The 13,538-nt window shown below is 44.8% G+C and overlaps 1 protein-coding gene across 1 annotated transcript in view; it reads right to left on the minus strand.

The window, feature by feature from the left end:
• The window catches only part of PARVA (parvin alpha), a 169,876-nt gene that overhangs the window by 57,551 nt on the left and 98,787 nt on the right, over positions 1-13,538 (minus strand). The window contains exons 2-4 of the mRNA XM_025355698.1: positions 6,585-6,674; positions 6,436-6,506; positions 2,569-2,671 (exon numbers count right to left, since the gene is read on the minus strand). Coding sequence (XP_025211483.1) covers positions 2,569-2,671; positions 6,436-6,506; positions 6,585-6,674 — 264 coding nt within the window. The remainder of the gene's footprint in view (positions 1-2,568; positions 2,672-6,435; positions 6,507-6,584; positions 6,675-13,538) is intronic.

The following is a 13,538-nucleotide window of genomic DNA, read 5'->3' on the forward strand; positions in this document are numbered from 1 at the left end:
AGCTTTTTCATTTCCTCTCTGTATTCAGTTACAGTTTATACACCCTTAAATATTAACACCCATTAATACTGATGTCTGAGAACCAAATCAGTTTAACTTCCTAGAAACTGCATTAGCCATTCATTCGTTCATTCATTCAATACACATTTTTTTTTTTTTTTTTTTTTTGAGAGGGAGTCTTGGTCTGTCCCCTATGCTAGAGTGCAATGGCATGATCTCGGCTCTATGCAACCTCCGCCTCCCAGGTTCAAGTGATTCTCCTGACTCAGCCTCCCAAGTAGCTGGGACTACAGGCGCCTGCCACCACGCCCGGCTACTTTTTGTATTTTTAGTAGAGATGGGGTTTCACCATGTTGGCCAGGCTGGTCTTGAACTCTTGACCTCAGGTGATCTGCCTGCCTAGGCCTCCCAACGTACGGGGATTATAGGCGTGAGCCACCATGGCTGGCCTCAGTATACATTAAGTGCTAGGCAACATGTGCTAGACAATCTGATGGTGCTGGAGAAGCCTGAATAAATACACAGGACATGGCTCGTGCCTTGGGGAAGCCTATGCACATTTACCTAAACAGCCACAGATGACATGGAAAGTCTTAGGTATGTATATATACTCACATGTATGTATATACACATTTGTATGTATATACACAGGTATATACAAATGTGTATATACACATTTGTATGTATATACACATTTGTATGTATATACACAGGTATATACCTGTATTTATATACATACAAATACAGGTATATACAGGTATGTATATACACATTTGTATATATCTACACACATATATGCATATATGTGCAAGTGTATATATAGTCCCTCAGAGAGAGATACATATATGTGTGTGTAGGGGGGGAACATAAAAAAAAGAGTATATGACTACCTTTTCTAAATGTGACTATAGGGCCAGGCGTGGTGGCTCCCTACTGTAATCCCAGTAAGTACTTCAGGAGGCTGAGGCAGGTTGCTTGAGCCCAGGAGTTTGAGACCTGCCTGGGCAACATGGCAAAACCCTGTCTCCACAAAAAACACAAAAATTAGCTGGGCATGATGGTGCATGCCCTGTAGTTCCAGCTACTCAGGAGGCTGAGGCAGGAGGGTCACCTCGAACCCTGGAGGTCAAGGCTGCAATGAGCCAAGATCATGCCACTGCATTCCAGCCTGGGTGACAGCGAGAACCTGCCTCAAAAAAAAAAAAAAAAAAAAAAAAAGTGACAGTACTGTAAAGGCTGTAATAGGGAGGCACATTTGATTAATTCTAGAGATCAGAAGGATGAGCAATAATGGTTTGCCCTGGTGGGTAAAGGAGGAAGGCAGGCCTTAGAGGCAGAAGGACTAGTATGAGCAAAAGTATAGGCATGTTAATATGTGTGGCATATGTAAAAATGCAGCAATGGTATACAAAAAAATAGTAAAACCAATGATGACATTTATCGAGCATCTGCTATGTGTCAGGCACTATCCTAAGCACTTTATACGCATTACCACACGGATGAGCCACATGTGTGGGAGTGGCCGGAGGTGAGGCTGAGGAGACAGCTGGGGGTCATCGGATGATGGAATGCTTTGAATGTTGTGACAAGGGGTTTGGACTTTGTCCAGCAGGAGAGAGCCACTGAGAGTTATAAATAAGTACTGCAAGACTGGACTTGGGATTTTAAGTTTCCTCTGCTAGCTGCGTAGGGAATAGGTGGAGGAGGTGAGATGGGAAGCAAAGAAGTGAGTCTGGAAGTTTTTTCAATAGTTCAGAGAAGTGAAAACGGCAGAGGATGTATTCAGGAGAGGCAGAAATGGGTCTTGCTGATCCCTGTATACATGGGGGCAGAGGAGGAAGGGAGGGGATTCTATGAACTCAGGGGAAGAAACAGCTTTAGAAAAGTGGATGAATTCAGTCTAAGGTAGATTCAGGTAGAGGTGCCCAGAGGGCAGTTAAGGATTGAAGTCTAGAATCTGAGGGGAAGGTTTGGGCCAGAGTTAGATTAGGAACAGTGGAGGACACCTTAACTCCATTCAAGTTGAAATTTGTCCTTTCAACACTAAGATTACCCCTGAATTCTCCTTTCTCTCCCCTTTGTCCTTACATTTTCACATGAACAGCTGCAAAGCGACCCAGGGAGGAACACACACACATGCACAAGTCCACAGATGACAGAGGAACACATACATGCATCTGAAGGTGACAGAGGTCTAAAAATGCATACTCACGCCCATGCATGTAAATATACCTACAGAGGCCACACAGGCATGCTTTTCTGGAGAGAAGGAGGCGTGCTTTCTAGCTATTAATATATAGTGGGGTCTCTTCATCTAGCTGATGACCCTTGGCTGCTAGAAGGAGCAGGCCCACCTGGTCGTGGAGACTCCCTCTACAATTCATTCATGTAAAACATTGCAAGAGGACATCTAAAGCCTTCACTGAGCTGTTATTCCACGTTCCACACATTTGTAATCCATTTCCAGGTAAGCCACTGTAAACTGAGAATAACTCCTCCTAGCTACAAGTAGGTGATCCAACCACCTGCAGTTAAACACACATCCACTGCAGCACTGAACTCTCCTACCGAAAAGCTTCTGCAGGACTTGTCCATCATATAAATCTTCAGCCAGGTCTTTCACAATGATTCTTTCTCCAACCAACACATCATTAATCCAGTCAATTAATACCTACACAGAGAGAGAGAGGGAACGAGCAATAATAAGAAAGAGTTATGGTTTATTTTCTTACAGACCAGCTTTCTTATCCTAAACAATTAAAATCTAAATGAACTTTAGATTTTAAGTTTCATTTTATTTGAGATAGGGTCTCACTATGTTGCCTAGGCTGGACTCAAACTCCTGGGCTCAAGTGATCTTCCTGCCTCAGCCACCTGTGTAGCTGAGATTATGGGAGTGTTCCATTGTGCCCTGCTTTGAACTTCAGATTTCAAAAGAAGAAGAACTATCCACACCAGTGTGTGCACAGGTAGCTGGCAGTGCAAACCCTACTGGCCTTCTTAATTTTCAGATGTACATCCTGCTAGTGCTGGTGGCACCAGTGTCCCTGTTAATATCTATGTCCCCTATTATTCCTTACTTTAATGGCAAGCAACATTCACAGTGTATAGCCATGAAAAGGTGGTTCACACCGGTAACCCCAACACTTTGGAAGGTCGCGGCAGGCAGATCACTTGAGGTCAGGAGTTTGAGACCAGCCTGGCCAACATGGTGAAACCCCGTCTCTACTAAAACTACAAAGATTAGTCAGGCATGGTGATAGGTGCCTGTAATCCCAGATACTCGGGTGTCTGAGGTAGGAGAATTGCTTGAACAGGGAGGTCGAGGCTGCAGTAAGCCAAGATCGTGCCACTGCACTCCAGCCTGGGCAACAGAGTGAGACTCTACCTCAAAAAAAAAAAAAAAAAAAAAGAGTTAAGTATACAGTGATGAGTTTTGGTCATTGTGCACTGTAGTTTAACCCCCACCACAACTGAGATACAGAACAGTTCCCTCCCCTGTAAGATGCTTCTGTAGGCCCCTTTGTACTCAATCTTCCTCCCTGACCACAGGCCTGGGGGAACCACTACAGTTTTGACATTTCTCCAATTTCTTATAAGTGGACATCATCCTTTGTGTTGGATGTCTTTGCCTTAGCATAAATATGCTGCCTTTATAACATAGCAATAGCCAGACAGCACTGCCATCCCTGGGTGGGCTGATGTTGGAGCCTGGAGGCTTTAAAGGACATTGTTCCACTCTCCCAAGACAGGAAGATAGCAACTGTAACACCTACTGTATACCAGGCACTGCACTGTATCCAGTACAGTAAGTCCCCACCTCTGTCTTGGAGAGGCTTATGGGGGCAGAAAACCGGTCAACCAAAGGATTATAACATAAAGGGTTCAAATCCTAGGGTGGGAAGGACATGGTGCTATGAGAGTAGAGGAGAGGCCCCAACAGGCTGGGAGTGGGCAGGAGAGATCAGGAATGAGGGGAGGCTTCCAGAAAGCCTTGTGTTTGAGGAGACTTTTTTTTTTTGAGGTAGGGTCTTGCTATGTTGCCTAGGCTGGAGTGCAGTGGCTATTCACAGGTACAATCATAGTCCACTATAGCTTCGAACTTCTGTCCTCAAACCTTCATCTGAAAGTAGCTGGCACTACAGGTACATGCCACTGTGCCCAGCTCCTAAGGAGACTCTTAAAAGAATACTAGGAGTTGACCAGAAAGAGTAGGATTTCAAGGTGGTCAAATCAGCCTAGATCTAGAAAATTGAACCTCCCTCTGGAAGTACGGAGGTAGCTATAAAGTGATCCGTGTGTTTGGTCAGCACTCCAGGGCTCATGCCTATGTGCATCTCCAATCCTCCACTCCCTCAAACAGGGCCCGAGTGCAGGTTTAGGTCTGAGAGATCAACACTGAAGACTGAACCATTGGGAGCCCATTCTGACCTTGTGCTTACCCTCAGGGGTCTCCTGAGCAAGCAGTAGCTTACCCATTCTAGCATGGTGAATGCCCTCTGATAGGAGCAAGCCCAGGGCTAGACCCTTTCCCCCTACCCTTGCCCATACAGGCCCAGCACCCCGGAGAGGTGCAGCAGCAGGCAGAGCCTGCACCTCAACTGTTCCATCTTCTTCCTGCACAGCAAGGCGAGGGCTTAGGGTCTCACTGGGCAGGGGCAGTCACCTGTGGGTGCAGCACAGACTGCATCAGGAAAGGCCAGATACCCAACATGCATAGCTCAACTGCCTGTGGGGCTCTGGTTGTGATCCAGGGGAGTAAGAGGCTGCATGGCGGCCTAGCCAAGGCTGCCTCCTTTCTCTTGAACTCTGGGGTCAGGGCACAGACTCAGGGCACAGGCTCCCTTCAGCAGACAGAAGGGACATTTATACATCTCCTCTGAGATGACTGCCCTCAGTCCTCTAGTCCCTAGTGAGATGGCCCAACCCTCACATGGGTTTGATTTTACTTCTGAATACTCCTGGCTGACTTTGAAATTCCTACCCATTCATCCACTCACCCTTCCTCCTCCTTCCTTTCCTCCATCCATCCTCCAATGTTTATTAAATACCTGCTATATGTGATATTCTGTGCTGGGTCCTTGGGGTACAATGATAGAAAAAAAAGACAGTTTCTAACCCCAAAAAGTTCACCATTTAGTGAAAGAGACAGAGTAGTCTGCTATAATATTACGTGGAGACAACAACAGAACTAAGGACAGGGCCATAGCAGCCACGGAGGGGCTGAGCCATGGCACTAGAGTTCAGAGCAAGCTTCCTGGAGCAAGTAGCCGTGCTGAGACTTTCAGATGAAGGGCATGAGAGGCATTGTAGTCAGAGTGGACTGCATTAGCCAGGCTTTGGCAGTGGGGAGTTTTGGGAGCACGCATGGGCTGCTGGGAGGAGCAGTTCTGGCATCCCTGTGTTGCCGGGTAGTGGTTAATCTGAGGTTTGAAGAGGCAGCTAGAGCAAGGACGCTAAACACCACCTCTAGGAGTGGACTGCAACCTGAGGTGGACAGGAAACTCTGACAGATCTTGCACAGGGGAACCGCGTATTCAGATTTGCATGGGGAATGAATCACTCTGACATCCAGTGCTTTTTTTTTTTTTTTTTTTTTTGAGACAGGGCCAGGCTGGAGTGCAGTGGCGTGATCATAGCTTACTGCAACCTCTGCCTCCCAGATTCAAGCCATCCTCCCACCTCAGCCTCCTGAGTAGCTGGGACTACAGGCATGCGGCACCACACTTTGCTAATTTTTGTATTTTTAGTAGAAATGGTGTTTCACCACGTTGCCTGGGCTGGTCTCGAACTCCTGAGCTCAAGTGATCCACCCGCCTTGGCCTCTGCAGAGTGCTGGGATGACAGGTGTGAGTGCCTTTTGTCTTAAGTGCAGCCTGGTTAAGCTGAAGAGGAGGAACATAGGACAGGGAATAAGATGCAGGTGAGAAACAAACAGTTTTGGAAGGACAAGCACACACCAGCCACTGCGCAGGTACGTTATGCACAATATGTCACTTCACCTCCTTCATTTCTGCTTGAATTCCGTCTCCTTGTTTATGACCATAAACAAACCTTTTGGCTTTTCTGAGACTTGGTTTTGTCATCTGGAAAACAGGGATGAGACTAATTCCTACTTTACTGCCTGCTTTTGAAGGTCCTTGAGAAAATAAGCATTTTGTGCACTCTGGAATGCTGGCCATCGTGAGCTTACCTGTACTGAACTGTCTGGTGCTGTGACCAGCACCACTCACTGGGCATTTGTCACGTCCCACGCTTACATAATTGGTTACGTTTTCGATGGCCATCTCCTAGACCACCCACTGCCTGAGGCAGGGGCTGCCATGACTTTCTACCTTCACGGAGGGGCTCGTGGGGTGCCTGCACAGAGCAGGTGGCATATGGACACCTGGTGGGTCTGTGAGGCACCTGAAGCCGCTCCTGATTTCTTCTTACCTTCATCAGTTCTTGAAGCTTGGGGTCACTGCGTGAGTTTGGATCCACCATTGTTCGCACCTCATTCTCCTCTTTAAAAAGAAAAGGAATTCAGTGGGGGTGCTGGCATGAGAAAGCTTAAGCGAATTCAGAGACAAGAGCACAGTTACCCAGCATCGTGTCCTCGGGGTCCAGCTCGAAGGGAATCGGGCTGAGGGGCAGGTTAATGGCGTTCATTCCCTCCTCCTGCAGCTCGGACACTGGAAGAAAAGGAAGAGCAGGGTCACATTTCAGCTGACGGACGGCAGGGGGTCGGAGCTCTTTAACAAGGGTGTTAGATATTGACATTGAGAAAAAAACCCACTAAGGGTAGATTACAGCTGTTACTCAGCCTACGATCAATTCATGGCGTCGCCTGGCTGAAAGGACCTAATTGTCCCCTTAATCTCACCTCTGCCAGCTGTCACTTCACTTGCCTTCCTCAGGGAAGCAGTGAGGTCTCAAAAGCACAGAAATCTCCCTCCTCTCAGAAAAGATTTCGGAATAAATGGAAGCGAGGTGGGCGCTGGCTTCTTTCTGAGTCTCTGCCTCCTGCCTGTCCCTTCTTCCTGTCTGGTGCCCAGTGACTGTTTGCTGACAGGATGAACGGGGTCATGGGTTTGAGGCTATATGTACGTTGTAAAGCATTTCCATCCTCACTTCCACCCTCCTCTGACTTCTCACCTCTCCTGGCTTCCCTGTCAGGTACTCTCCTGATTATCTGCCTTCCCACCTCCATCCAACCCCAGCCACCGCTCAAAAATACCTCAGTCCTGGCCCTCCCCTGAGCTCTGGTCCTGTCCCTTGAGATGGAACCAGCTGTGGGACCTGGGGCCAGGCACTTCATCTCTCTTGGCCCACTTCCTCAGCTGAAAATAAGAGTTTGACTGGATGAACAGTAAACTTTTACAGTCTTCGAATCCTAGAAATCTATAATTCTACCTTCCTCAGGAAGAAAAACAAAAACAGGTAAAAACTACCAAAGATTACCAGCCCATGCTCCTCCAAGTGCCCAGCCCCCATATGGAACCTTAGTACAGAAAAATTCCTCCCACAAAACCAGTTGTGTGACAGACATTTGGTGAGTGCTGACCTTGGATTACCCCTCCTAAAAGCAGTGACTTAAATCCCCTTGCTTTTCGCCAATTAAGCACAGAAAGGCCATTTTCTCAGAGGCGTTGGTCACCAAGAGGTTCTTAAAGAGCTAATACAGCAGCTGCAATCAACCTTAATAAAAGCAACGTCCCATCTTTCCATTTTATTTTTTTTATTGACTCTGGCCTCACCAACTGCCAGCATAGACTTGCAAGAAATTCTAAGCACAAGGCAGCCACTTACAAAGAGTTCTTTCACATCAGTACACGCACTGATAGCTGCAGCTGGACTGAAAGGAGAATGAGGAACAAAGGGAGTGAAACACTCTACGCCCTAAGAGACACAACTTGCATGGCGAGGCTGGTATTTAGTACCTTTGCAGCGGGCCTTTGACATTCACATAGGGTACCAGCCAGTCACCACCTTGAATCTCCACATTCATAGACACCTACCATTTCATAGAATTCTCCATAAAACATGACAGAAACACAGAAGGGGTACCTTCAAAGCTTAAATCAAACTTGTCCAACCCACAGCTCACGGGCTGCAATGTGGCCCAGGATGGCTTTAAATGCAGCCTGACGCAAATTCATAAACTTTCTTAAAACATTATGAGATTATCTGGAGATTTTTTTTTTAATAGTTCATCAGCTATCATTAGTGTTTAGTGCATTTTATGTGTGGCCTAAGACAATCCTCCTTCCAATGTGGCCCAGGGAAGCCAAAAGAAATGATTCTGTAGGTACAGATTGTGTTTGTTTTCCAGTTAAGCACAACTGCTTCCTTAGACTTCTATAGTTTCTTCTAATATCTCCCCTAGAACTACGAATTTCCTTTCTTTCCCAGGCTATTTCTCACAAAGAAGCACCGTTTTCATTACTTTGTTAACAAGCATTGCTGTGCATGCAGTAAGCAGTGGAAATAAAGTCATGTTTAAACGTGGCTGCAAGGCTAGGCTTACTGGCCAGTGAAAGAACTTGCTCCTGCTGGCAATTTCTCTCCTGTAGCTACACTGATCTGCACTGTCCAATACAGTAGCTACTAGCCACTTGAGCTATTTAAATTTCAATGAATTAAAAATTCCGCTCCTTAGCGGCACCACCTACATTTCAAGCACTCAATGGCTACAGGTGGCTGGTACCTACAATACTGGACAGCATGGATGTAGAAAGTTTCCATCACAAGGTCGTCAAGTGTGTTCTCATGATTTAAGTGAGGACATGCCATATTTGATTTTCTGCTCCTGTGTTAGTTTGCTAAGGATAATGGCCTCCAGCTCCATCCATGTCCCTGCAAAACACATGATCCTGTTCTTTTTTTTTCATGGCTGCATAGTGCTCCATGGTGTATATGTACCACATTTTCTTTATCCAGTCTATAGTTGATGGGAAAATAATCCATACAACAAACCCCCGGGACACAAGTTTGCCTATGTAACAAACATGTACCCCTGAACTTAAAGTTAAAAAATAAAAGTTTTTAAAGAGATTAAGTGGATAATATTGTCCTAGGTCATCCCATTCAACTAACGTCCATGTCCACATTTAAATCTCCAACCCGGGTCTGACTCTGAGCTCCAAGCTTATGAATCTAATTGCTTATTCAGTGTATCCTCTTAATTCTATTTGTAGAGATCTCAAATGTACACATCCAAACAGAACTTGTGATTCTCAACACCCTCATACCCACCATACCAGCACTAAAATGAACCTGTTCTTGATTCTTATCCTCCTCAGTAGATGGCACCACTATTTACACCATGGTTCACGCCAAGCTCCGAGGAATCGCTCTTAAGTTCTCATTTTCCTCACTTTTTACATCCGTCCAAAACACTGGCAAGTTTTGTGGGCTCCGCCTCCAAACCAGGACCCAATTCCCCACTTCTCACCATCTCCCCACTCCACCATCCTGACTTGAGTCACCGTTATCTTTCGCCTGGTCTATCAGAACCACCTTCTGACGGCTCTACTGCTTTGCTTGCATTTCCCCCACTCTCCCCTACTTCCCACAGTGCAGCCAGAATGTTCTATAAAAATGTAAATAGGATCATACATTCTCCCACTTCAAGCTTTCTTGTGACGTCCCATCATACTCAGGTCATAGGCAGGAGTTGAGATTTTATTCTATCAGACTCTGATTAGCGTCCCCCACCTCTCTCTCATGTTTTATTTTCTCATCATGATCTGAAATAATAATGTATATGTCTGTTAACTCTCTCCCCCACCAGAATGTAAGTTTTGTAAGGACTGGCACTATTTCTCTTTTGTTCACTATTAGATCCTCGATGAGGCCAGAGGGTACAGTGGTTAGAAGCCAGGCTGCCTACGTTCACATCCAGACTGTACCATCCACCAGCTCTGTGGCCTTGGGCAAGTTCCTCAACCTCTCATGCCTTAGACTTCTCATCTGCAAAATGGGAGTGACAGCAATATTGCCGACCTCCAAGGGTTGCTGAGAAGATTAAATGAGTTAATATATGCAAAGTACCCAGAAGCATGCGTGGCAGATAGTAAGAGCTAGGTAAATATATGCAGCTATTATTACTACTTAAAACAACATCTCAAGCATTGTAAGCACTCAAGAAATATTTGTTGAATACATAATTCAAACTGTCAAGACTACCCTTCAACTGCACAGGTTATGAGTTGCAACAGAATTTGCCAAAGCAGAGTATGGGACGCAAAGGATTTTACCTTTTTCCCAGAAAAACAAAATACATTTACATTTTAGCCTGTGTGTGTGCACGTGTGCATGCGCACGCACGCACATTTCTGGGGCAGCATTTCCAGCTTACATTTTGTAAGGGAAGTAAAGTCACATCTGTCCCAAGACTTGTTGTACAGCCAAAGTGAGCCAATTTGTAAATAGAGAGGTATTGAAACATCTCTAAAGTGTGACTAGCAACGCAATATTTGAAGCCAGGACTCCTAAAGGTGGATCTGAACAGGATCTCTTTTTCTGCGTAGATCACTGTTAAAAATGTTTTCAGATGAAAAATCCCCAGTCAGAAACATTCCCCTCTGCCCTGCCTCTTTAATTCACTCACAGAGACATAACAAATCCAAGAAGAAAGGCCAAGATATGTTTGCAATTGGAAATGTTTTTTTCAGGAAACGATTTGGTACAGGAACATCATTCCCATTCCATTAACTGCTGACTCTGAGCCAACTGTTTGTAAAAGTGAATATGCAAACTGCCCAGTGCAGGCCTGGCCCCTGCCCCATGGGGCCCCATTAGTGGCCACTTTCCCAAAACAGCCCTCCTGCTTTGGAGGTTTCATTTCTATTAAACCAAAGCAGGACCCAGCAGAAGCCCCTTGCCAATCCTCAGGCACTGAAAGAGAAAGAGCCACAACCAAATTTTCTCGGCACAGAATGGGAATCTGATGTTCATCCCCTGAACCTCCTCTGACAATCTAAAACTAGGTCCGAATGTCTTGCAGCGCCATTGAGTCATAACTTAATAAACAGATCAAATGCCCAGCTGAAGGTCGGGCTAGGGAAAGCAGGGAGATTGCCTGAACCCCTGAAGTGCTCACCATGAGAAAGGGGGCTTTTGTTTCCAGGGATATGTGGTCTGACTCTGGGTCCACATGCACAGAAGAAAGTACCTGGATGGGCTTTGGTGTATGGATTTGAACCCTACTTCTGTTTTTATCAACTGTGGAACCTTATTTAAGTAGGTTAACCTCCCTGAAATTCAGTATAAAACAATTCTGTCCATAACAAGGGTGTAGCTGACACTGGTGGTTTGTTCCCCAACATTTATCCATTTTCCCTGCTGAAAGAACCCTCATTTTGTTCCAGTATACACCCCTCCCTCCTATGCCTCCAGGTAAAGCCACTATTGGTTTAAACAAATCATGATGATCTTGATCCCTGTAGCAGTGGTTGGCTCAAGCATCATCATGTCAATTCTGGTCAATGAACTGTGACAGAAAATTTCTAGAAGCTTCCAGAATCACTTTCCTTCATTCTAAAGAGAGAGCCAAGGAAGAGAAGGCAACCTCCTCCTTCTAATCATTATTGTGCCAGGATATTATGCCTGGATTTGTTGCAGCCATTTTGTAGCCATGCACTGAGTAAGCTCAAGGAAGAAGCTAGTGTGTTGAGGTTGGCAGAGAAGAAATATAGAAAGATGGGGTTCTTGTTGATACTATTAAGCCACCACCCCTGGAACCACTCAAACTCTATGTGTCTTGTTATAGGAGATACAATAAATTCCCTTATTGTTTGAGCCAGTTAGAAGAGGTATTTTTCTTGGCCTCAGAGCCCAAACTCCCTAACTGATAACATGGGGATACCAGGATTCTAAAGTCAACGGGTGAATAGAGTAGGTCTGCAATGAATGGTAATTTCCCCTGATTTTTGTTCATGAAGAAAAGAAACGCTGTGGCATCCCAGAATACATCTAGGGACTGAAAGAATACAGGGGAAAGCAAACATGGAGAGAATAGACAGAGGTCTCTAAATATTCAAGGCCAGTAATTTCATCAACCAATAAGCATTACTGGGCGCTGCCTCTGAAGCAGTCCCCATGCCAGCACTAGTGATACAGGTTTGGGGATTTGACATAGGCCTGCCTCAGTCTGCTCAAGGTGGTGGGAAAGGTAGGCCCATAGATGCAGTGCACACGGTGCTACACTCAGAGGTGACAGAGGTGTAAGGAGAGAGTCACAGGGGCTCATGTAGAACAAGGCAAACTTTGGATGGAAAAGATTGGGAAGTAGTCCTAGAAAAGGAAACATTTGAACTGGACCTTGAAAATGTAAATTTTCAACCAACACACGTGCACTACAAAAGACACATCTTGTGTAAAAATAGCAAGATGTAGAAAAACAGGGCAGGTGTTGAAGGAGTAGTGATTATGTCTGAGCACAGAGAATGCAAGTGTGCACAGGGGAAGGGGGCAAGGAATGGAATAGCAGATAAGTAGGGCGGGGGTCCAGAGTGTTAGGGTATTGAATTTGTCTATTCTCCACACTCCCAGAACCACGCCCACTGCATCTGTACTTGCAAAAAACCATTCTGAGAGAGGGCAAGAAAAGAACCAGGATGTTCTTTCTCCTTCAGGGCCAGTGGGCCCCAGTGAGATGTTTAGGCTGCTCTAGATCCTTATCAGAACTCTGATTATTAATTTCTAGTCCTCTTGAAAGTTACTAAGCCTCCCTTAATTTCTAAATGGTTCAAGGTCCTATACAGAAGCTCCTGGCACCTAAAGACAACTATATTGTCTGGTCAGCAAGTCCCAGCAATGTTTCTCTACGTGAAAAATCAATCTGAAAGAACATCTACAACAACAACAACAACAAAAAACGTAAAAAACCCTACAGCCTAACATCATACTTTATGATGAGAAATTGGATGCTTTGCCCCTAAAAATGGGAACAAGTCAAGGATGTCTCCTCTCACCATGCCTACTCAAAATTATACTAGAAATCTTAGTACAATAACACAAGAGAAGAAAATAAAAGGTAAACAAAGACAAAGAAAGTGTCTTTGTAGGTGATATTTGTAAAGAATCAACCACAAAACAAACAAACAAACAAACAAAAAAACCACCAATGCCCCTCACCCTCAAAACTCCTAGAATAAGCAATTCTAGCAAGGTTGCAGAATGCAAGGCTAATATACAAAAGTCAACTGCTTCCTATATACTACCAATGAATGGTTGACATTTAAAAATTAAAAATACAGTATAACTTATAGTAGCACAAAAAATGCAATACTTGGGTATAAATCTAAAAAAATGGGCACACCATATCTTCTGATATGCAGAAGATTATAAAACCCAGATGATCTAAATAAAGGAGGAGATATTCAGTGTTCAAGGACTGGAAAACTTAAGATGTCAATTCTTTCCAACTTCATTTATAGATTCAATGTTAATCTCAGTCAAAATCACAGAAAGCTATTTTGTGAATATTAACAAACTGATTCTAAAGTTTACACAAAAAGACAAGAGACCTAGAGTAGCCAACAAAATACGGA

The sequence above is a fragment of the Theropithecus gelada genome, chromosome 14 (genome assembly GCF_003255815.1).
Source record: "Theropithecus gelada isolate Dixy chromosome 14, Tgel_1.0, whole genome shotgun sequence".
Classification (NCBI taxonomy): Eukaryota; Metazoa; Chordata; class Mammalia; order Primates; family Cercopithecidae; genus Theropithecus; species Theropithecus gelada.